The sequence below is a fragment of the Cimex lectularius genome, unplaced genomic scaffold, assembly GCF_000648675.2.
Source record: "Cimex lectularius strain Harlan isolate CLEC.00 unplaced genomic scaffold, Clec_2.1 scaffold234, whole genome shotgun sequence".
In the NCBI taxonomy this organism is placed as follows: domain Eukaryota; kingdom Metazoa; phylum Arthropoda; class Insecta; order Hemiptera; family Cimicidae; genus Cimex; species Cimex lectularius.
The window spans coordinates 304,671-329,539 of NW_019392804.1; the positions used below are offsets into that span (position 1 = coordinate 304,671).

The 24,869-nt window shown below is 34.4% G+C and overlaps 2 protein-coding genes across 12 annotated transcripts in view; one reads left to right on the forward strand and one right to left on the reverse strand.

Moving 5' to 3' along the window:
- Positions 1 to 24,869, reverse strand: part of LOC106664713 (TWiK family of potassium channels protein 7-like) — a 67,349-nt gene that overhangs the window by 27,367 nt on the left and 15,113 nt on the right. The gene's annotated exons all lie outside the window — the stretch shown is intronic.
- LOC106664712 (inositol-pentakisphosphate 2-kinase) overlaps positions 1,864 to 24,869 on the forward strand; it is a 30,312-nt gene continuing 7,306 nt past the window's right edge. Inside the window, exons 1-2 of one of the 6 annotated variants that reach the window (XM_014390665.2) lie at positions 1,864 to 1,887; positions 24,400 to 24,527. In XM_014390665.2, coding sequence (XP_014246151.1) covers positions 24,420 to 24,527 — 108 coding nt within the window. In that variant the 5' untranslated portion in view covers positions 1,864 to 1,887; positions 24,400 to 24,419. Of the gene's footprint in view, positions 1,888 to 2,926; positions 3,089 to 12,350; positions 12,498 to 12,729; positions 13,052 to 18,132; positions 18,355 to 20,451; positions 20,623 to 24,399; positions 24,528 to 24,869 lie in introns of those variants that run through there. The other 5 variants (XM_014390662.2, XM_014390666.2, XM_024228119.1 and 2 more) reach the window with 5 other exon arrangements.

The following is a 24,869-nucleotide window of genomic DNA, read 5'->3' on the forward strand; positions in this document are numbered from 1 at the left end:
TCATTTTTTATTATTATTATTTTTTTTTTTCTATTAAAATCCAACATCACAAAAAATAGCTCTCTTGAACTTATTTACATTCTTTAATTTAAAAAAATAAAAATTGCCATGGCCAAGCATAAGATGCAGTCAACACATTAAATATGAAATATGTTGCGCACATAATATTCAACACAATGATGATCGCTAAATATATTTTTTACGGTATTCTTGCATTAATAAAATAAATAAAAAAGAAATAAATAATAGTGTTTTGAACATAAAACTTACAAGGTGTACATGTATGTTCATATCGCATAGTAGAACAAATTTACTTTTTATTTAAATTATGAAATATTTTATGGTCAATGTTGGTTCATTTTTACTCTTCATAAGTTTACCCTAAAGACTGATACTATTGAGATCCTTTTGTTTAGTTTAAGTACGAAAATTATTTTCACCGAATTAAGCATTTTTGCTTCAAATAGCTTAATAATATTGTTCTTTTGTGCTTCACAAGAAAAGTACTGAAAATTGTTAAATGAACACAATTATGTTTCCAATTTTTTATAAATTATAAAGATTGTAAATTTATTTAAAAAAATACCTCATAAAAATTATTACTATTAGTTTTTCATTAAATAAAATTGATATCAAATGACCTTTTTAACATACACCTCTTTTTAAATATATTTTGATGATAAGTTAATAAACCACAATGGCTCTAAATTGAAATTTATTATTATAAATTGATCAGTGGTAATGCGAATATTCTAATAATTTTGTGGGGTATGCATTTTGTACTCTCAAAAAGTTTGATTTGTGGAAATCGATTATAATGTACTGCAATCTAAATTGACTAATTGTTGTAATGATTTACCTGTTTACTGTATTTGTATTATTTATTACTATAGCAATAAAAACACAAACTTTTATTCTTTTTAATACAACTCGCAATTATTATACTTTTCTATTTGAAATAATTAAGTATTTTCCTAACTGGTTTCAAATATCTTTAAACGTAGCCTCAGTCCTAACAATGCCAAGGACTGAAGCAATATACATAGTAGTATTATGATCCTTGGCAATGGTAATGATGAGTGTGAATACTAGGAAGTGAGGGTTTTGTTCCCCAAGCACTGCAGCCTTCTAGCTTATTGTGCTTTCTTAGTTCCTTAGTTCAGTGAAATCAAAAATAAATGCTTCTCCTAAGGAGCACTAAGTCATTAACTGTTGTTGCAACATTTACTTTCTCTGGGTTTTCTTTGTATCCCAGGTTATATCTCTATTGAGCATCTATTCAAAGATACAGGTAGCTGCTTCGTCCTCCTCATTACATAACCTATAAATGACGTCGTCATGTTATGTAGATGTTTTCTCAGATGCTGCTGACCAGAAATCCTATCACTCCTCTGGGGTTTAGCCCTTTCTAACTGTAGCAGTGAGTTTGTGTCTTGGTGAGGGTTGTTTTAACATAAGCATACTGTGTCTAGCACCTTTAGAGTTCTAGACTTCTTCTTTTATCTTGTTTTGAATCCATTTTGTGATGGAGGGTTCTGTGTTTATTTTTGTTATTCCAAGAATAGGTTCAAGGCCTATATATGGTCTTACAGATCCTCCTTTGGCCAGTGTTTGTGTCTTTTCATTACCAAAAATACCTTTGGTCCTAGTAACATTTTCTTTATCGTGCCCATGTTTCGATCTTTATTGAGATCATCTTCAGGGCACAAAGTGTTTGTTTTCTGCGTAGTTGTGCCATTCTTGTGTGTCGTGTTGAGAGTGAATAATCATCGACTAATGGTCACTAATCACCACACATTCTGCATTATGAAAGGAGACCAAGATATTTATAGCTGTTTTGGTGTTAAGAGCTTTTTTGAGATATGTATGGACCAGGAAAGATTAGGTGTGAGTATAATTACTAAGTATTTGTATTTATTGACTATTTCGATTCACTCCCCAAAAATGTAGAACACTTCATGGGTTTGCGTAGATGAGTATTTAACAAAATTCCAGAACTTTTTATGATCTGCCTTTATTGCATTCTGTGTTCCTTTGATATAAGTTATATAATGCGATTTTATTCTTTCTTTGGTGGTAGATCTAAGGTTAAAGAATTCTAGACAGTCATATTCATTTTGTGTTATTTTAAACTTCTTATGAGCTGCTTTCTTCTTTACTATTAAGCTTTTTGAGGTCATTTGAATACCTGCATGGAAAATTTAGGCTTTGTACAGTTTGATTTAAGAACATTAATGTCTCTCACTTTTCTAAGTGTGTTGTAGAATATTTTTACCAGATTATCTATACATTACTTAAAAACTAAATCTAATATTGCATTAGACTTATTATGCTGAAAATTGACTTGTTTAAATATTAATACATAATAAAAAATAATAATTTGCCTCAACAGAAAACAGAAAGATAATTTGTGAATTGTAAATTATAACTACTTCATTAATGTATGATTAAAACTGTACTCTTCATTTTGTACAAGAATCAAATTTTTAAAACAAAATAACAATAAAGATTATTGTTATCATTATGTTGACACAAAATGTAATATGACATTTACACATATCGCTGTAAAACATTGCCAGTAGATTTTCAATTTGTTTAAATTATTACTACTTTAACAGTAATTATTATTATTATTTTATACAGTATGACAAAAAATATGTTAATCCTTTCATGAAATCGTATCATTTACCAGTTTATGTACCCTTTCGGGTAATAAATGACCATATTAATCGTTATGGGATTAGCCAGCTCCTTTTTGACATTGCATACAATACAGTCATACAATTCTTAGGTCAGTCAGAATTGTCGAGTGTTGTGTAGTGTGCAGTGACGTGTCCATACATAAAAACCCTCTGACGGAATATCATCTCGACCTCATGACAGCCGCCTAGGCTTAGAAGTTAGAGCATACCTCCAGCAGGTTACAACCTATTCTATGTAATTTCATAGGCCAAGCAAAATTATTTTTATATGAATAAACATGACTAAGTAAGTGAACGGTATTTGTTTTTCCCTATTGATCGCCTGGGACTATCGGCAGGGCCACGTGATGGTTTGCTTAATGAACGAAAAAGGATGACCGTTACGGGTATGTAAACGGTTCTCTTCCCATAGAATTTTTTTCCCATAGATTATTTTTTGCATTATATGCCTAGTCAAAGTAGTATTCTACCCTAGGGACATTTGCCCGCATGTCTAACGAAATAACCAACATAATATCCATTTATAACAATTTAATTTTGATTGTTGATAGTCAACTTATCAACAAATTAACCGAGGTGGTTGTTTGCTTGTGAAAGAAAATTCTTGTGTGACTAGCGCACACGATTTAAAATTTATTAGTTAAGTAATTTCCATAGTTCATAGAAATCTAGAATCAAATAAAAATATGTTTTGAATGCTAAATGTCATGCATTTGTATGCACAATACAACATACAACATTAGTAGGTACCATTTCTAATTTTTTTATTGTTGATATTTGTTGATACAAATTATATCCAGGTGGTTGTTGTTTTACTTTGAAACACTTTCATGCACAAATTTTTGGTATTTTTTCATGCTGTTTAATGGTTATAGTGCATTTGACCAGCAAATACCCAATTTTAATAAATTTCTGGTATAAGAAAAGCTATGTATTTACTTTTATTTTAAAAGAGAATTATTTTTAACTATTAACTTCTTTTTAGTGTTTGTCAAGTTGTTCAATGCCAAAACAATGTTACATGACATTATTTCTATTGCAATAAATCAAAATCAGTACCAATTTTTAATAATTTCTTTGTTGTTCAAATCAGTTTAAAGAAAATTATAATCAAATTGATTACAATATTATAAAAAAAGATCAATTCATCTATTTCTAACACTTTCATACTTTCCTCGTTAAAAAATAAATAAATAAAATAAATACAGATAATCACTTGAAGAGTTATTAAATCAATGAATTATCACTTTTGTAGCACGTTAATTAGAGAGAAGAAAGCTCCTATATGCTTGTTGTAAATTGTTAATGCTTTATTAACCAATTGCATCCGGGCAGTTACTGGAAGGCCTCGAGAATCACTCACTCTGGGTGTTGGCAGTACGGGTTCAGACGTCAGTCCTGATTGAGCTCTAGGGGCTATGAACATTTCAGCCGCTGATACAATCAGTTCCTAAATCTATGTGCAATCACATTCTCACTGACTCTAAAATACATTCTTTCCTATTTACATACTATTCACCCAGTTATGGTGGAGTACTTGATATTCCTCCATCACCCTTTTCACCTATTATTTAACTAACTTAATTGGGGCTCAATAGGGTCAATATTCCACCATTGGCCCTGTCACACTACGCACGCTAATAAATACACTTACTCTCAATGCATACTAGGGGATATAGCACTATATACAATGAAACAACCATCAAAACTAAGGACCAAGATACTCGCAGCTGTGCTCAAGTAAAATTCTTATATTGGCTGACATTCCTACACGCTTTATATATTGTGCCAAGGAATACCCTTCAATTAAGTGGGACATGTCGAGCAACCTTTCTCTACCTTTCGGACACTTACACTGGCTTTGGCCCAGGTAAGTGTCTGTTTGTCAACCAAGGATGGACTATCCTTAATCGTGTGAGGATGACCATTCTCTATGAGTCAGAGCCTCCGAGGGCCACCTATCAACAGTGCTCTTTAGTAGCATGGGTAGTTGTTTCTCTTTGTCAAAATAAAGTGTAAATCAAAACAGGGGACCCAGATACTCACTGCTGTGCTCAAGCACAATTCTCATATTGGGTGGCATTCCTACATGCTCTCTTTATGGAGCCAACGTTTTCAATGCAACTACTTTCTCTGCATACCTGGGCTTTGACCAAAATTAAGTGTCTGTGAGTCGATCTCACATAGCCTTTTCTTAATCGGGTGAGGATGACCATTCTATGTATCCTGTATGACTTGAAATACACTAACAGAACAAATTTTTTAATGGATGAACCACACGCTACATTTTGAAACATTTCAATAGGTAGAGAGCAACTGCAATTTTGATGTTATTCATGACTTGAAACACATTGTAAGAGAAGCTTATACCTATTATATAACTAACCTAATTGAATAATGATGGGGTACTCATTATACCGCCATTGACCCTCTCTCAAATTCACGCTTATAAATACATTCACTCTACACAGACTAGGGTACACAAAAATATCAATTCTAAATACAATAAAACAACGTATTTCATCCAAGAATCGGATATTATAATATATAACTGGTTTTAAAAACTGTGCATTTATTTTGTTTTGGGCCCTTTTCATATAAGAAGACTGCATGTAATCAAAGTTATATTAAATAAACCAATTTTGTAGCATGTTTCAAATTTATATAATATTTCTAACCAGCGTACAAAGGTTAAACAATCTACAGTCAGTATAAGATGATATTAATTGATTGGCATAATAACCTTAAGATACATCAGCAATGTATTTTTTATATTTTACCTATAAGGATTTGGAATATTCCTTCTTTTTCTTTATCCCCCCCCCCCAAATGAACCCATATAAGACAGTTATACCTATTTTTATATAGATAACTGTTTAAATATACTTTTAATACAAAACAAATAAGTAAAATTATTTAAATTAAATTGCTGGATGTATTTTCTTTGAAAACTTACTCATGCAGTGAGTATGTTTTCGTATTGTTTTGACTCATTATAATTGCCATTTTTCCATCACGTTGCGTCCTCTTATTAGACATTGTAAATAGCTTAAATAAAATTTAAGGTCAACTACATTTTAGCACATTAAATCACTTAATAATAATAATGGATTCAGGTGTAGATTTAAATTTTGAACTAGCCTGTTGGAGGTCGTAGAACGAATTTGGATGTAAACACATAGCTCAGTTTCAAAGAAAATGAGTTTATAATTTTTATTAATTAAGTGTTTTTTTAAGTATAAATTTTAAAATCTTGCAACACATTTAAAAATATTTATTAATGTAACACAAAGTTGTTCTGACAAAGTGGTTCATGAAACACATGCTGTTACATTGTTTATGATACAAAAAATTAATCGACTACTTAAAAATTAATTACATAAAATAAAGACGCATTTTAATAGGAATAATTGTTTGATAGGAATTTCTGTCATAAATACTTAGAATTGCATAGACCAAGGATATTGGGGAATAACTCATATAGTGCAAGTATGCTGTGAGGATGAACAACCGGTTATAATGATAGATTTTCTTTTTAACACGAGTTCGTCAAACTTAATAGTTTATCTAGTCGTGATAAATTGACATGTCATACTTGTTGGGTGAACCGATAGATTAATAATAGACAATCACGAGACCTTTTTCATTGAATTCTAATACATGTTAATTCCAACACTAGTCGCGATGATTCGGTATTCAAAATAAAATTCAATTTATCAAAATGGAATCAATTTACAGGATAGGACCAGGATGTCTAGGCTTTTAAATTCGCATTGCTCGCTCACGCTAAGGCCTCGAATGGCACAGATTCTTGTCCTTTTAAGACGATCTTCGACCTCACCTTGTAACAAGTCCTTCGTTTGCAATTCATTCATTCCCTCCTCTGCTTTCAGATTAAGAGAGGAACAGGTAGTACTTCCGGTTGTTCCGATTGGGAAGTGTAAGCATTGCTGGAATTGATTTCGTACTCGGTTTTCGTTTAGTTTAAATTTTTTTAGTATTCCATAGTAGTAGTATGATGACCTAGGCCTGTTAGAAATGAAAGGTATGTTTGTTGTTTATTTCTCTACTTTTGATGTCAAATGAAATAGACGTTCGCATTATAACATCAGGTGTGCTGAGATGTCTTTTCGGCGTTTTTACGTTTTTGTCGTATTTGTATCAGTGCCTCACCATGTTTATATCCCTGACAACCGGTAAAGATGGAGAAATGCCATACTGCATCTGTCAGACAAATGATTTTTTTCCGTTGTATATGAAAGCACAAATCATTAACATTTGATGGATTCTCGTAGACATCATGTATACTTTTTGTATACATTATATAAAGTAAGTAAAACATAATACAAAATTATATTACCATACGAACAGTAACAAAAACACGAACTTATTCTTATCTCTTCCATTACTTCCTACATTTATCTAACTTAAAATAATGCAATAACATATTTAGTAAATATAGGATTGATACTAAGCAGATAATTAATCTCCCAACAGCTTATACACGATTGATTAAATGTCGTGTAGTGGATGTATATATTGTTTGAAAAATTGGTGCAAAATGAACGAGCAGGCTGTTTAAAAACTCTTGGAAATTCAGCTTTGGTTTTTTGAATCTCCCCTTATAATTTATGCTGTTATTAAATATTAATAACGATTCCGAAGAAATGGCAGTAGTCTTAAATATAAAAATAGAGAGAAAGAAAGATGGGAGCTAGCGAGGGAGAGAAAGAGAGAAAGTGTGGAGAGAAAGACAGAAAGAGTGAAAGAAAGAGACAGAGACAGAATGAGAGGGAGAGATGGTAATGAGAGAGAGAAAAAGAATTGAGAAAGAGAAAGAGAGATGGGAGCTAGCGGGCGAGAGAAAGAGAAAAAGAGAGAGTGTGTGAGAAAAAGTGTGGAGAGAAAGAGCGAAAGAGTAATAGATAGAGATAGATAGATAGAGAGAGAGGGGGAGATGGAAATGCGAGAGAAAGAGAGTTGGGAACGAGAGAGTGAAAGAGAGATGGGAGCTAGCGAGCGAGAGAAAGAGAGAGAGAGTGTGTGTGTGTGTGTGTGAGAGAGAGAGAAATGCGAACAGAAAGAGAAAGAGTGGGATAGAGAGATAGAGAGTGTGTGGGTGAGAACATGTGTAGAGAAAGACAGAGAGAAAGAGATAGTGAGTAAGATGGGGTGAGAGTGAGAGAGAGAGAAAGAAGGATGGAGAAAGAGTGTGTGATAGAGAGAAAGAGAGAGAGTGAGACATTAATTGTTGTCTTAAAATAGCTCGCAAAAGAAAGTGTCTGGGACAACTGCTTACTCGTCTCGAACCAGAGATCATTTCTCAAAGGTCCAGACGTTAGTTTATCTTATTTCGTCTAGTGTAATACTAGATCTACGGTTCTTTTCTGTCTCTATTTTTTAAGATATCAATTACAACAAATGGTCGGAAGAAGTCGGGTTTGCAAACGAGACCGGAGAAACAAAATTTAAATATTCAGATTTAGTTTTATGGTGTTTTATGCTCAAATTGGGATTTTAAGGTGCGATGGTGGAAACGAGGAGGAAATCACATTTCTGTTGTAACTCGCCTTTCGTTTTTAATTTCGCAGTTTTCTTTCTTTTGGAAGTTGCTTTTGATTTTGTGCCTGGGATCTTTTCAACATCCTGTGCAAAGGTCATTTTTAATGGACACGGTCTTTTAAAAACATTTTAATGGTATTTCCCAAGGTTTTAGGGAAAGAAGCCGCCTCATCATTATTATTGACATTGAAACCAATGGTATTATTTTCTCTTGGAGAATTTGGAAATTTTTTTGTAATGTACTCGAAACTATGATGTTCCAAGGCTTTCCCTCTGTTTTCACCCAACACATGCAAAGAGGAAAACAGAATAATTTTATCGGAAATGTCAAAAGTCAGATTTGACGTCTTTGTCAAGTTTTGTTCGCTATCGTAATCGGTGAAAGTGGTAAAACTAGTAGCGGAATATATTCGGAAAAAAACCTGAAACACATGGAAATCAGAAAAACTATTTGCATATTATTATGTTGCGATCGAGGACGGAGTCATGGCCATGGGCATAGACTTGGGACTGGCCATGGTGGTCGCCTTCGATTCCAACCTCCTCCAACATCTTATCTTTTGGATTGTCCCCGGCAGTTAAAGAATTTATGGTTGTCGTAATCCCCGGATGGGTAAACCGGGAAACCAATAAGTTTTTGTTTTTTTAATAAAATAAAAAATTGAGCTTACAAAATATACATTACACACATAACAACATAATCAGGTACACTTGTACATTTCTGAACATCAATAGTGGAAAAAAAATTAAACCAAAAAAGTGAAACAAAAAAATATTCGGCATCAAAATTAAAACCTCATACACGACCTCTCGACTCGTTATGTTGTAGGTCGAGTGTAGGAACTTTCAGCAGTGCAGTCTTTTTCATTGCTGTTATGTCAAAAAAATACGATTTTTAATTAACAGAAAATAATAAGAAAATTGGCCATTATCGTTTGTATTACACGACTATTTTGATTTCAACGAGTGATATTGTTTGTGCTGTTTAATTAACCAATCGTTTAAGAAAATTAATACCAGGTTGACGTCTTAGTTGTATGTACATTCTCATAAATGCGTCATTCATTGTGCACGTGAAAATTAATCCTTGATTTGTTTTCTTACGATTGGCTTTTACGCTATAAGGCTAGCGATTGACGTTTCTACAAGCTGTCAACCTGCATTCCACGATTGACTTTTGGTTGTCTCAGTTACTTATGTCATGGCAATGCATATAACGAAACAATATCACACTGAAAATTACGAGTTGTCGTATCTAGCCTATTCTAGCACTTTTTTTTACGTCGGTAGTTCCATCAGTCATATTCTAGCACCTAATACAAAACAGTGCAGGTTTTAATATTCATATAATCTTTTTTAGTGCTGGAAATGTTATTATTGAGATTCTCTTTGTTTGCAGTTAAGAAATTTGTAGTTAATCGGTGGAGTGCCCAAAGTTCATATAAATTTGGCGTTTTATTGTTTCTAACGCGTATTTGCTTTGCTGTGTTTCTTGTAGAAAATCTAAGGTCCGGGACAAAAAGCCCACCCTAATATTTTGGGTATATGTTAAATTTTATAAATTAAAATAATTATAAATACTTATTTTTGGTAACATATTAAATGTATCTTGGGTGTTATCTACCAGTAAAGTATTACTCCCTGGAAATAACGGTAAATATTAATTTCGAGATGGGATAAAAAGATATCACATCTTCAGAATATTTTTATTAAAACTTAAAAAAAAATCACAAAACCAATAACAAAATTTTTTTTTTTTAAATATTTATTTATTACCATCTGTAAAAAATATATGTACATCTAATGAAATACAGTACATTTATCGTATAGGGAAGCCAGCAACCACTGTTACTCTCCAAGTTTTCTGAATAATTTGTTATTTACTAAGGTGGTTCGTAAGGAGGTCCCGGGTCCATCTCCGCTTCAGTCGCGCTACTGAATGGCAGAGGTGGGTAATGTTGGACGTGCATTGGGGCGATGGGTTTGGATGTGAGGATAGTTTTTCATGGAATGTGGAAAATTTTTGGGGGATTAGGTTTTTAACGAAAGGTATTTGGAGGCCATTGTGAAGGGTAGTGTTGGACCCATAGTAGGGAGCGTTGACAGTGGTTCTGAAGACTGGATGTTGGAAAATGTAGCGGTGCCCACAGTTCTAATCCTTATTTCCAAAACGGTTTCAGTAATGTTTTATATAGGTTAGTTTCCGATGCGTCTATTTAATACTTGTCTTTTAGTTCGTGTGTGTCAGTTCTAGGTTAGAAAAGAGTCGAGATATAACCCGAGATAGCGTACAGTCAGTTTTTGGGATAGGAGTATTATTGAGAAATATTGTATTCGGAGGGTAAAATTAATATGGGTGCATTTGCTTCCATTTATCTTAAGGCACCAGAATTTTTTTCATTTCCCTGTTCACCACACGTGTGCCTGGGGCTTCTCTGTGTAGTTGGGATATCTGAGGTAAAGATGAGGTATACGATTGGTCCGGGCACACTGCCCTGTGGCACTCCCGTTCCCAGAGGGCAATATTCGGACAAGTCCGATCTTTGGCAAACTCGGAAGAATAGTTGTGTTAGGTAGGAGCGAAGGATTAGTACAAGATAGATAATTGGAAGGACACGTTTTTATTTGTATAGGAGATGGCTCATGACCCGACTCTCGACGAGGGGGAAATGATGGAATGTTGTGCATTAAGATTTTTCTTGTGACTAACCACAAAGATCCATCGGGTGTAGATGTCTAACTGTAGACTTTTATTCATACTTTTAACGATTTCAAGTAAAGATTGCCTTACACTCGTATATTCTTCAACAAGAGCGGTTTGAAGTTCAACACTTGTCGGAGACAGCGAACGATGTCTAACCCGTCTCTTTAACATGTCCCATAAGTGTTCTATGGGATTCATGTCAGGAGAACGTGCTGGCCAATTCATTGTGGTAATCCCTACATCCTCCATGTAATGGGTGACAACTCGAGTTATATGCGGTCGAGCATTATCATGGATTAACACAGTTGTCCCCGATAAATGGAGCGAATGGGACCACAGCTTCCAGAAGCACATTCTCAATGCACCTCGGTGCAGCCACAGATACATGTGTATGATAATCAGTTCAATTCATCAACGTTGATTACACTCCCTACCAAAACTGACTGGTTTTTGAAAACACTGTGACTCTCGTATGGCACATGAAGTAAAGCGTTCTCCACGTTTTCTCCGGTCATCTGATTGTTACAAATTGGCACTCATCTGTGAAGAGAACAGCCCCACATTGTTCAAGTTTCCTAGCGAGATGATTTGCGAATGCCTCTCGAGTAGTAGTGAACCTGATGGATGTCTTAAGAGTAGGCTATTCTCACGAAGTCTTCTGATGACTGTTTTTTGATCTCATCCTTACATTACGGACCGTTTCGAGTTGACTACCTATCAAAGAAGCCTTTAAAGTGTTCCGTGTTGCGGAGCAATAACCGATCGTCCCTAGCCGTCGTACACTACCCTGGACGCTAAACGTCCATCATTGTCCAAAGCATCTGCCCGAGCAAGATACCGACTAAAACCACGATTTTAAGAAAAATAAATAAATTTTTTACTCAAACTTATGGTTTCATCAAAGAAAACAATTCAACCCAATCATTATATTCATATAATTATTAATTTGTTGGCGTAGAAAAAGTAAATGACCCCTTCGTTTGTATAATAACCAAAATAGTACACATTGGCAATATCTGACCTTGTACTTTTAAAAAATGTCTATATTTTTTTCTTAACTGTTGATTATTGTCATAACTATAAAATAAATTAGTAAGGAGTTTAGTATTAATTGTTATGACCATGATGTGACCTAACGAGTCTTTGAGCTAGTTGAGGACTTATTGTTTTACGACGCGACTATTCACGAAATATTGTTGAAAAATTCATGTCTTTTAATTAAATACGACTGGAAATTATTGTCAGCGACTTTTTTAGGAGAAGTAATTGTAATTCGATGCTCGATCTTTTGCTTATTTGGTTTTTAATTAAAAAAACTGCCCTTGCATCTGTTGAGGTGGCGTTAATTTTACCAGTTAGTTCATGCCATTTCAAGAATGTGAGAATATTTTGTGACTTCTGTTGAAAAAATCCAAGGTGTGGTACGAGGGAATTGGTAAAGCACACATAAGTTCAATTTTACCGATGAGACGACAACGCTTCAGTTTAGTTATCAAGGGAATGGAGCTCAATTTTGAAGCAACGGTTGAGTGTGTAAAATATACATTTAAACAATAAAAATAAATTATTAGGTCTTCAATTTCCACTTACAAAACGCCATTTATATAAATTTTTCGACATTTGACGGTACGATAACCGGTATAGGTGCATCCGGTTTAAGATAGCGAGATCTGAAGTGTGTCTGCGTGTACAAGAGATAAAACTGTTAAAATAGTTGGAAACAGATTGATCAGTAGCGATCAAACTTTTGACAAGGGTCGATCGTTTGTACCAAAGTCAAATTTTGAACTATTTTGAGGGCCCGTTGCATCAATCACGGTTTAAACTGGGCTCACTAGAATTTTGAACTACTTTGAGGGTTGATTCACGGCTGATTCAATCACGGTTTAAACTGGGTTCGCTGGAATCTGGTTCATAATTTGAACCAACATCAAAGAAAGAACCGTTGTACTTAACCTCTCGGCCTAATGATGCGCGACTTGATGAGTATAAATATGCAAGATAGAAAGCATTAAGTTCTATCGTAAAAGAAATATAAATTTCCGGACTTGTTGCTGATTGGAAAAGCCAAAGACAGAACTATGTACGTATTTAGTAGTCATAATTGACCGTATTAATTATTTTCAATTAATTATGCTTTTTATCTAAGGTCTTGGTTTAGATGAAAAAGCTAGAGTCACGAGCGGTATTCGAACCTATGATATAAGTATGCATTAAGAAAGCATTCAATAAGTTGCATGTCAAAAGTTGATCAATTTTTATTGAAACGTGGGAAACAAAACTGATTCAAATCGCTTTCAACTTTTGTCGATCAAAATCTTTAACAACATACAGGTTAACTTAGGAAATGAATGTAGCTTAATTCTAAACTAGGTTTACTCCATGATCATCTGCCGTTCAAAGTTGGATCAGGTTCCAGTCATCATTTGAACTCGATTAGGTACTATACTAAGTTTAAACCAAGTTGTTGCAACGGGTAATTGTGCTGAATTGATTGATTTATTGCCCAAAGTGAGAGAAGCTGAGAAATATATCGTTACAATCGACTTAATTGTGTTTTACAAATCTGATCACAAAACATTTTTAACACGGTCACAGCACTAACACTAATGCCAGCTCTGCATCTAGAGGATACATGCCATGAGAAACCAACCAATGCTCGGTACTCAGTGTGAGGGATTAAGGGGCAAGGAGGTTTCGAGACAATCGTCAAATACGGCGACGTGGAAGGTTTTCTGTATGGGAACGTGTAGATGTTTTGGTCGGGGTGTAATATACTACGCCCGTTAAGAGCTATTGTATCCCCCGTTCTATTCCTATAGCACACCGGTGAGTCCTATTTCATCAAGGAACTTGAATGGAAACATGTAGAGGGGGCTCGTGCAGTAGGATGGAGACTTTGGTGTGAGTGAACCCTTTGTGGTCGGGAACGGATCATTGGTTGGCAAAAGCTTTGACGGTTAGATGATTTGGCAGAACCCCGCAGTTCCACTCCGTATGTCCAAAGTGGTCGCAGAAAAGTAGGTTTCGAGGAAATAGTCAAATAGGTGGAGCGTTTTCGGTATGGAAACGTGTGGATGTAGATGATTTAGATGTTTTGGTCGGGGTGTAATATACTGCGCCCTTTAAGAGCTACTGTATCCCCCGTTTTGTGCCTACTGCACACCCATTAGTTTAGTTTTGTCAGTCATGACGGATTTCGATCTTAGAAGTCTTTATAGTGCCCAAATTTTATGTTAGGTTGTTGTCTCTTAAGTCTTGTACGGGGATTCCACGTCTGCTGATAGGTATAGTCCTAAGTATTTGACCTGAGGAAAATCGTATGTTTTTGTTGTTGATGTACAGTGAAGGGCAAGACTGTTGTTTCATTGTGAACATACACTGATTACATTTTTCTTCAAACAATCTTGTCCTCCACTTTTTGCACCAGTCTTAACTTAAGCTCAAGGAGTTCTTCGATGTGTAGTTTAAATATGATTTGAGTTCGAGGACAAAATTTGCGGTATCGTTCATGTAGGTGGTGATGATGGTATTGGGGTAGGTAGGCACCAGTATAAATGATATAAAGAATAGGACCAAGAATGCTCCCTTGGGGGACCCGGCTTGTATCTTCAGATAGATGTCGGTTAGATAGGATTTCAGAAATCATGTAATAAGGAGTGGGTAGGAAACGTTTAAATTTAGCTAGTTATACAGTTTTTTCATGTAATATGTAACATTAAAATGACGGTTGCTGCTATTAAGTGTTTAAAAATGTACGGAGAGTGTGGTTTATCAATAAAAACATTTGTTCTGTTAATGTATTTCAAGTCGTACCTGGCTCTGAAGATCTGTCTCGTAGAATAAAGCGAAGGAACACATGTACCCGACGCAACGCTATGCGACGCTACCCGACGCCTTGTCTCGTCTTGGTAGGTGTGCACATCTATGCGACGTCAAGCGCACGCCACGTACAGTCACACAGCGTGTAACGCAAATCAGTATCATAGTCGCAATGCCTCTTTTGTTCTTAATGCTTTATTTTGAGCAAAACCATGAAATAAATTGTTAGTTAAATTCATTATTATTGCTGAGGGGAGAATTGCTGAACCTACGACATAAGCCGTATGATCTCCTCACCCAACAGGAGTGTGAGTTATGTAATTACCGGGTGAAGGAAGACATATACCACTTTGTCGCGGAATGCCCCATTCTGTCCCCCTACCGTTTATCTGCGTTCGGCGAAAGAACCGTATCAATGGACAGATGCATCAGATTGCTCAACGGACCAGATTGGACAGACTTGGTGAATTATGCTAAAGCGGCCTGGGCCTATCGAAGGCTAATATTAAACGAATTTAATTAGTAATTCTTCTCTCTTCTTCTCTTTTACTCCCAATTTCTTTGCCTCCGCTCTTTCCCTTGATATTTGGTGTTTCTGTTTCTCCGGTCTCAGCTCCGCTCATTGATTTTTAATTCTCAGTTTTGTGTCCTTTTGATTTGGTATTTTGTTATAGATGTTACACTTAGCATAGATTTTGTTTAATGCATTTGTACGTTTATTTTACAGGATTAGTCAATAATTAATCCAAGCTCCGGCAGACGGTTACCTTGCCGTATTAAGTTTATTTTCTTGTTTGAATTATATGTAATTTTTCTTTTTTCTTCTTGTGTGCAATAAACTTATTATTATTATTATTATTATCATTATATAAAAAAAAATGGTATTCCGGTGTTTTGATCAATTTTAATATGAACCAAATTAACCGAGATCAAAAATGCAGTTTTTATTTTTTTTTTAATTAATTTTAATAGTTTGGTCGAAAATTGATCAAAACAGCGGAATATCTTTTTTTGATATAATGAATTTAACTAACAATTTATTACACGGTTTTGTTCGTAAATTTAACTAACAATTTATTTCATGGTTTTGCTCATAAAATTAGACCATTTTCGTCGAGTAGCGTCAGAACAGGACACTCGTATTTTTGGTACTTTATTTCAAACTATGTATATGTAATTTTGTCGTTATATTAATTACAACATTCTTATTTTAATATAAACGAAATTAACCGAGATCAAAAATGCAGTTTTTATTAAAAAAAAAAAATTAATGGTTTGGTAGAAAATTGATCAAAACACCGGAATTAATGAATTTAACTAACAATTTATTACACGGTTTTGTTCATAAAATTTAACTAACAATTTATTTCATGGTTTTGCTCATAAAATTAGACCATTTTCGTCGAGTAGCGTCAGAACAGGACACTAATATTTTTGGTAGTTTATTTCAAACTATGAATATGTAATTTTGTCGTTATATTAATTACAACATTCTTATTTTAATATAAACCAAATTAAACGAGATCAAAAATTCATGAGTTTTTATAAAAAATTATTTAATTATGGCAGAAAATTTATCAAAACATCGGTATAACTTTATTTAAAACAATTAAATTTAACTGACAGTTTATTACATGGTTTTGCTCAAAATAATGCATTAAGAACAAAAGAGGCGTTGCGATTGTGATAGTGATTATTGTGATACACGCTGTGACTGTACGTGGCGTGCGCTTGACGTCGCATAGATGTGCACACCCTACCAAAACGAGGCAAGGATTCGGGTAGCATCGCATAGCGTTGCATCGGGTAAATGTATTCCCCGCTTAAGGCTCATCAAGAATAGGCCAGGCGAGGTTGACACCCGACACTTACTATTGGGTCAAAGCCCGTAAATGTGACTGGCATGCAGAGATAGGTCGCTCGATGTGTCCCGCCTAATTGAAGGGGTTTCCTCGGCTCCAAATAGGAGGAATGCCACCCGATATGAGTGAAAATTGTGCTTACTACCTATGTTTATACGAAGTTTTTTGTTCAGCATAAAATTTCCTATAAATCCTCAACTACTTTTGTTTTGTTTGGGCCCACCGTGTATAAGTAATCTAACGGAGGATCGATGGAGTACTAATGTAGTATGAGAGGGTTGATTCATTCACGCCAATAAATACAATCACACTCGACACTCGGTAGGAACACAAAACTATCAGTATTATATGCAATAAAACAACCCTGTTTCCTAAAAAAATAAATAAATAATAATAAATAAATTTGTCGTGGTCTTGTTTATGGGTCATGGTTGTTCGTAGGGTTTCCATTTTCAGTTTTTATCCACCAGCATTCTTTAGGAAAATTTGCAGTGTTTAATAGTTGATTTTTTTTCTAATTTAATTTTGTTGATAGCGTTATTATAAGCTGCTATAGCTACGTTCATTTGTTATATTTTTGTTTGTTTTGCCGCTCATTCTAAGATCCGATAAGACGCTCTTCACATACATTCGTGGAGTAGGTTTCTATCTTTTTAGCATTGCACTTCGTTTTTATGATAATTGGATACCAACTATTAAACATATTTTCATAGAAAAGGTCCAAAACTTCCCAAATGCGGCGTTAGCACTTTCAGAGCATTTAGAAGAAAATTTAGGATTTATTTCATTAATTTTTATTTCACGCTTTTTTTACATAGAATTTCGCCACGATTTGTTTGTAAATTTAATGTTTGACATAAGACCTATATGATCAGAACTTACGTTAAAAATTACATGCTTTCGTGGTACCTCTTTGGATCTAAATAAATTGTCTATATCACGCTAAAGGCCTTTTTTAAGACATTTATAATTCTTAATATTTGCACATAGCAAGATAATGAAAGTATAAGTACATAACAGCCATTTTTTATTATTTATTAATTGCCTTTGTGATTTTCGAACTTCTTCTGCTTAAGTAATCGTTTTCCATTTTTCTAAATTACGAGTTTATTCGTCTATCGGGCTAATTAGGAATCGTACAGAAAAAAAGAATAAAATAAAGTTTTTGCACTTTTGTTAATAGCTTTCTTCTTTTTGAAGTTGCAGAAATGAACGTTCCATTTACCAAGGATCAAGTAACTAGGAAACTGGGCTGATCTGTCTCTTCTTTCTTTTGATTTATCAGCATGTATGCTCCTTACATAGTTCTGCAATAAATACGTCTAATTTAAAATTAATAAATGGTATATATCTAGATAGGATCAGTTGAAAAGGTATTATGTTCATCTTACAAAAAAAAACAAATTTTTTAGCTTATCCTTCAAATCCATTTTGTATTCAACAATTAAAGCGTGTGTGTTTTTTTAGGACACACGTCTGTAAATCTAAAAGTGGACTGTATTTTGCCTATTGAAGTACTCACAAGCATAAAGAGAAACGAAACGATTATAATCCCGACAGGGGGCACTGTGTCATGCCTATGCCAAATAGTCGCGGCTTCCCTCAGTCCGTTTTGACTAACCGACTTGTGGATACCTATCAAAAAACTTGATTTTTACAGTTGTCCTTTCCAACTTTTACATCATTGTCCATCGATTTAACGGTAAATATTATTACAGTTGTGACCGATTGCTCCTTTATGACATTTGCATTTCTTTACATTTTGTTTTTGTTGCTTTCGTTTCTTTTTTTATGACAAATTTAAGAATAATCCATTTAGTTAAATAATACTGTATATTTTTTTACAAAAAATAAAATAGTTAATTAATTAATTTTTTTAAATTAAATAATTTAAAGTCGATTTTTTCTAAATGTACGTTATAATTTTGTATATATGTTTAATTTATCCATACATGTTAAATAATTTTTCATATATGTTTAGTAGTCATACTTGACCGTGTTAATTATTTGAATTAATTATACTTTTTATCTAAGGTCTTGGTTGAAATGAAACAATCGAAACAACAAAACAATTAATCAAAAAGTTATAAAATAATCGTGAAGTTCATCATTTTAATCGGGAAAATCAATTAATTTTCCTTCTCTTCTCCTATTTAAAAATTTAGAAAAAAAATTCATGGACAGTCTGCAAACACAAAAATTAAGAATGGCTTTATAATTCGACGATCTTTAGTTTAAAGGAAAACTGTACCGGCCCAATAGTAAGTTCAAAAGACGGTAAAAAGAACTGTAGCATATTTTATTATTGGGGGGGGGGATAGTTGAGCAGGAGAAAAAATATTACTTTTTTTTCAAGTGCGATATTAGAAAATTTACGAAATCTAGGCGTACTAGGCGGTCGAGTTGATATTAAGTTGTAATTTTCTAGCATCTAATATAATAAAATAAACTTATGTCGTTTGATCCAGCCAGTTATGTTCAAGAAAGAAAAGGCGTTATGCTAAAATTGTACGCCTTAGCTTTCAGTTCTAAAATAACAATCAGGACAAATTTCAAAATATTTTTTGTACTTAAATAAATTTTTTGATCGATCTCGAGAAAAATTGACACCGACTCACCCCCATAATTATGTGTAATATTAATTTTTGAAATGTTGAATTTTTCGGGTACAAATTTTTGAAATACAGCCATGAATTAAAAGTAAAATATTCTGTCTAATATTATATTAGTGAAATTATATTAATTAATATATTATATATTATATTAAATATTATATTAGTGAAAGAAAGAAAAAGCTTTATGCTCAATTTGTAAGCTTTAGGTTTCAGCTCTAGAACAGCAACCTGGACACATTGCAAAACACTTTTTATACTTAAATAAATTTTTATTTGATCACGAAAAAATTGTCACTGACCCCCCCCCCCAATTATTTGTATTATATTAATTTGAAATAGTTTAATTTTTGGGGTACAAATTTTAGAAATACAGCCATGAATTAAAAAGGAAATATTGTATTCGTCTAATGATTCAATGATGATCAACGCTGGTTAATGTTTCCGCTTGGGAATTTTACATTTCCCATCATTTCAAAATTTTGGGATCCTTCTAGCTGAGGGGCCGGAGTGTACGAGAAATTACCAATTTTCAGAGTTGCTGAATACTTAATTGACGTGTTAATTCAAATATGCCTGTAGAATGCTTGTCCATTTGCTAAGCTTATGTATTTATAAATAAATGCTTTTATATCACACGGCTAAACCTAAATGAAACAATTAAAAAATGTTTTAGAATATTTGTACTTTCAGTTCAAATATGTAAATTTTGAACAAACATGCTATAAATTACATGCTATCCCCTTAAATTAAACCTTAACACACGCTTCTTTTTTAAAAACAATTTACATACATATGCACTTTCCTCAAAGATTTCTGTTTTTTAATACTATTTATACCCATAAATTACAAGTATTTATATTGTTCAAAAGGTAGAAAGCTTGTTGCTAAATAAAAACCTTGAATGTTGTTTTCCATATCTATTGTTTCAATTTGTAAAACATGGCTTTGCACATCCACGACATTATTTTAAGGGCCGTGTATGAAGCTGTTTTACCAATCTGCTTGAGCCATGGTAATTTCCATACTTCAATTAGAAATAACAAGAGCAAATGTGATATTTTAATTTTTTTTTTCTAACGGGTGAATGATTAGAAGAAGGTGCCAATTGAGTTGTTTGGCACGGGTCTTGATTCGGCCCTGACTAAAACAAGTGCTAAATAAAACAACTAACCTGATGTTAGTCATATCGGCCAATTTTTCCTGAAGTTTTTCGTGTACAATACTATCATTTGTTTATTTTATTTAATTAGTTCACAGCTTTTGTTTTTAATCCGAAAGAGAACTAACATAGTTCTTCGGTGCGCATACCGTTTGACTCATTGTCGTTGTGCCTTTCAACTCGGCTTCTATTTCAGGTTGTCACTTCTTTTTTTTTTAGTTTTAGGCACAAGTTGTACTGTTTTATTTTGCAAGTGTAGATATTAGAAAGTTTGTTAACAATATACATAGATCAACTCTCATACCCCCTCTCTTCTCTCTCTCTCTCTCTCTCTCTCTCTCTCTCTCTCTCTCTCTCTCTCTCTCTCTCTCTCTCTCTCTCTCACCCCATCCCTCTCACCCTCTCTCTCTTTTCTCTCACTCCCATCCCTCTCACCCTCTCTCTCTTCTCTCTCACTCCCATCCCTCTCACCCTCTCTCTCTCTTCTCTCGCGCTCCCTCTCCCTCTCTCTCACCCCATCTCTCTCCTTCTTCCCCTCTCTCACTCACTCACTCTCTCTCTCTCTCTCTCTCTCTCTCTCCCTCACTCCCTCCCTCTCCCTCCCTCCCTCCCTCCCTCTCATACCACCTCTCTCTCCTTCTCTTTCACTCACTCACTCACTCATTTTCTCTTTCTCTCTCTCCCCTATCCCCCCCTCTCTCTCTCACTCACCTCTGTCGTCCTCGCTCCCATATCCCCTCTCTCTCATTCCCTCGCTTCCTTCTCTCTCGCTCATTTTCTCACTCACTCTCTCTCTCTCTCTCTCTCTCTCTCTCTCTCTCTCTCTCTCTCGCTCCTCCTCCCTCTCCCGCTCTCTCGCCCCATCTCTCCCCTTCTCCCTCGTTCGCTTGCTTGCTCGCTCTCTCTTTATCTCTCTCTCCCCTATCCCCCTCTCTCACAGACTTTCTCTCTTTCTCGCTCCCATATCCCCTCTCTCTCACTCTTCCACTCCCTCTCGCTCCACATCTCTACCTCTCGCTCCCACCTCTCTACTTCTCTCTCACTCGCTCTCTCTTTCCCCTGTCCCCCTCTCTCTTTCCCCTGTCACCTCTCTCTTTCCCCTGTCACCCTCTCTCTCTTTCCCCTGTCCCCCTCTCTCTCATGCACTCTGTCTTTCTCGCTCCCATATCTCCTCTCTCTCTCTCTCTCTCTCACCCCCATCTCACCCCTTCTCTCTTACTCACTTCTTTCTTGTCTACCCTATCTCCTGCTCTCTTTCACTCACTCTCTCGTTCTCGCTCCCATATCCCCTCTCTCTCACATTGTTTTGCTTCCTTCTCTCTCGATTCCATACCCCCCTCTCTCTCTCACTCACTCACTCACTCACTCACTCACTCACTCACTCACTCTCTCTCTCTCTCTCTCTCTCTCTCTCTCTCTCTCTCTCTCTCTCACCTCCATATCACTCCTTCTCTCTTACTCACTCTCTCTCTCTTTCTCGCTCCCATATCCCCTCTCTCACACTCTCTCTCTCACCCCCATCTCACCCCTTCTCTTTTACTCACTCACTCTCTCTCTCTCTCTCTTTTTCTTTCTCGCTCCCATATCCCCTCTCTCTCTCGCTTCCTTCTCGCCTCCTCTCTCTCTTTCTTAAAATTAAAAAAATTATCTACTTTGTAGATAAGTATAAAAACGACAAATTAAAAAGTTTAAAAGTGTAAATTAAATTCACTAAATAAAAAATTTAAAATACAAAAAGTTTCTTCATATGAATGTAAACATATATAGTTTAAGTTTAAAAATATCTTTAATTATCTACAAAATTTGTTCTGGTATGTAAATCAAAATAATTGTTTACTTGTAAAATACCTCATATAGCAATTTTTTTTTGTTAGAAGTGTTTGATATCTGGCCTTGCTCAACTACACTTGTAAATTTTTTTTGTAAATAATTCTCTAAGTAAGGAGATTTAACTTTTTTTTAAATTTTTTTTTGTCAAGTTAAACTTATATACATGATTTTTATTTATTAATGATGAAAAAGAAATTGCTTTGTTAGGATTAAATAGAGTAGTCATTGAATTCTACCATTGAATATCACTTTAGATGTAAGAGTGGTCCTGGAGACCAAGTCTTGAGTGATGTATGTGTAAATAAAATGGAAATCAATCAATCTCTATGAATCTATCTATCTATAAATCTATCTCTGTTTTGCTTTCTCTGTCTCTGTTTTCCCTTCTCTTTCCTTTTGTTCTTCTCTCTCTCTTTTTTCTTCTTTCTTTCGCTCCCATTCCCCCTTTCTTTCTCTCTCTCTCTCTCTCTCTCTCTCTAAGTATCTATGTATCCATGTATCTATAAACCTATAGATGCTTTGCTTTCTCTGTCTCTGTTTTCCTTTCTCTCGCGCTTTTTTTTTTCTTTTAACACAATTTACATACATATGCATATATAGTTACAGTTGCTATTTACTGGAAGTGGCGGGGCACTATTACATTCCATTTCTATTTAAACCCACACTTAATTTCATTGACTTTTAATTTAAACTCATAGAAACATTACGTAAACCACAACAAAAGGAATGAACATAATTTAAATCAGGTACAATAGAAGTTAAGACAATTTGGCGATACCACAGGAATTTTAAAAACATATATCCCATTATAATACCAATTAACAATCTAAATATCCAAGCCATATTTAGTTAAGATATCCCGAATCTCTGTTTGAAGAGGTTACTAGCCACATAAATTATTTTGCATGCACTGTATTTTCTTTCAATTTGATTTGGACTGTAGTTCCAGACGTGGCGAGCATACAGGAGGGCACGCTTTTCAACTTTGTAGATGAGGAGTTTATTTCTATAATTCAGCCCAGAGTTGCGAGGCAAAAGCAGAAAGAGGATCCTCTTAGCCACCTTTCCTTTTTTTTTAAATTTCATTTATGTGACTAGAGAAGTTAAGCTTGCTATCGAAAATAACGCCTAAGTATTTAATATTTCCTCCCAATCAATTGGTAAGCCATTTACAGAAACTTTGTCCCTAAAGATAGGGCGATACCTTGTAAAAAATTTGGCCTCTGTTTAAGAGCATTTATTTTGTGCTTCCACCGGTTAAAGAAACGGGACACCTTGTTTGCAGTCTCAGTTAATTTCCTCACAATGGCTTCAGGCCTCCAGGTCAAACTATATAACATTATGTCATCTGCATAAAGTGAAATTTGGCAATTTTTTGACTTAAGAAGGTGATATATAAATAGAAGGAAAACAGTTGGCCCTGGTATAGAACCCTGGGAGACTCCGGTGGCTATAAGGAAAGGGTGGGAGATTTTATTGTGTAAATGGACGTGAAAGTAGCGGGATTTTAGATAAGAGGAAATTATTTTGACAATATACCCTGGAAAATTGATGTCAATCAACCTATAGACAATTCCATTTTGCCAAATAGTGTGCCTTTTCAAGATCTAGTAAAACTAGACCTGTGTGCTTTTTGTGACTGAACATTTTTGTAATCTGGTCATCCCCTCATTTTAATTATCTATAGAAAATTTGGTATGTCAAAAAAATTTAATTATTGCTATCGAATATTAGTTGCAAATTTTTCTTATTGTTTATGTAATCACTTTGAAATTTCAATATTGGCCTAAAGAATACTATTTATTATACAACCAAAAATACATGTTTTTATCTATTGATTGGTGTTGTTTTATTCAACTATTCAACGGATTTATACCGGCGAGTTCAGTAAGGCATGAGGGCATTTTAATAACTTGCGAAATTTCTCATTGAGGTCCGCAGAGTGAGTCAAACAACAGACCAAACAGCATGGATGGTGTATCAGAAAGATTGGAAACGATCAAACTACAGATTTTAACAATCCTTACACCTACATAATTTAAAAAGTAGAATTTTATAATTAATATTCAAAATTTAATTAAAAAATGTTACAAACTAATATAACTTCTACAGAAGATATAATGTTTTTGTTGTTTTTGTTTAGCCAACTGAAACAGGATCAGGATGAACATAAATCAAGATATTCAGCCAGCGCTGTGCCTTTCATTAGACAATTTAAATTGGATTTATCGGGGAGAAGGAAATGCTAATCTAGTCATATCGTTGCCCCAGGTAAAATCTGATAATTACACAAAATTGCAATTACTACGAATATATTATGTTTTATATGTTCTTGTAATGTAACAACAGGATAAACAGTTGATTATTGATTAACAGGATATCAGTTATCAAGTTAATTTAAATTATATATCAGGCAACCAGAAAAGTCTGTGTGTCATCAAGAGGATAATGCGTCAGTTCATAAAGAAAAAAGTGTCTTGAACAGTTCACTGAAAATTATAAAATATTTTCTTTCTCATGGTTTCAAAACCCATAAATCATGTATGCTTATTTTATGAATTTTAGCTGGCACTAAGGCAGCTGAGGCAGTTCTTAAAATTTGCACTGCTTTCG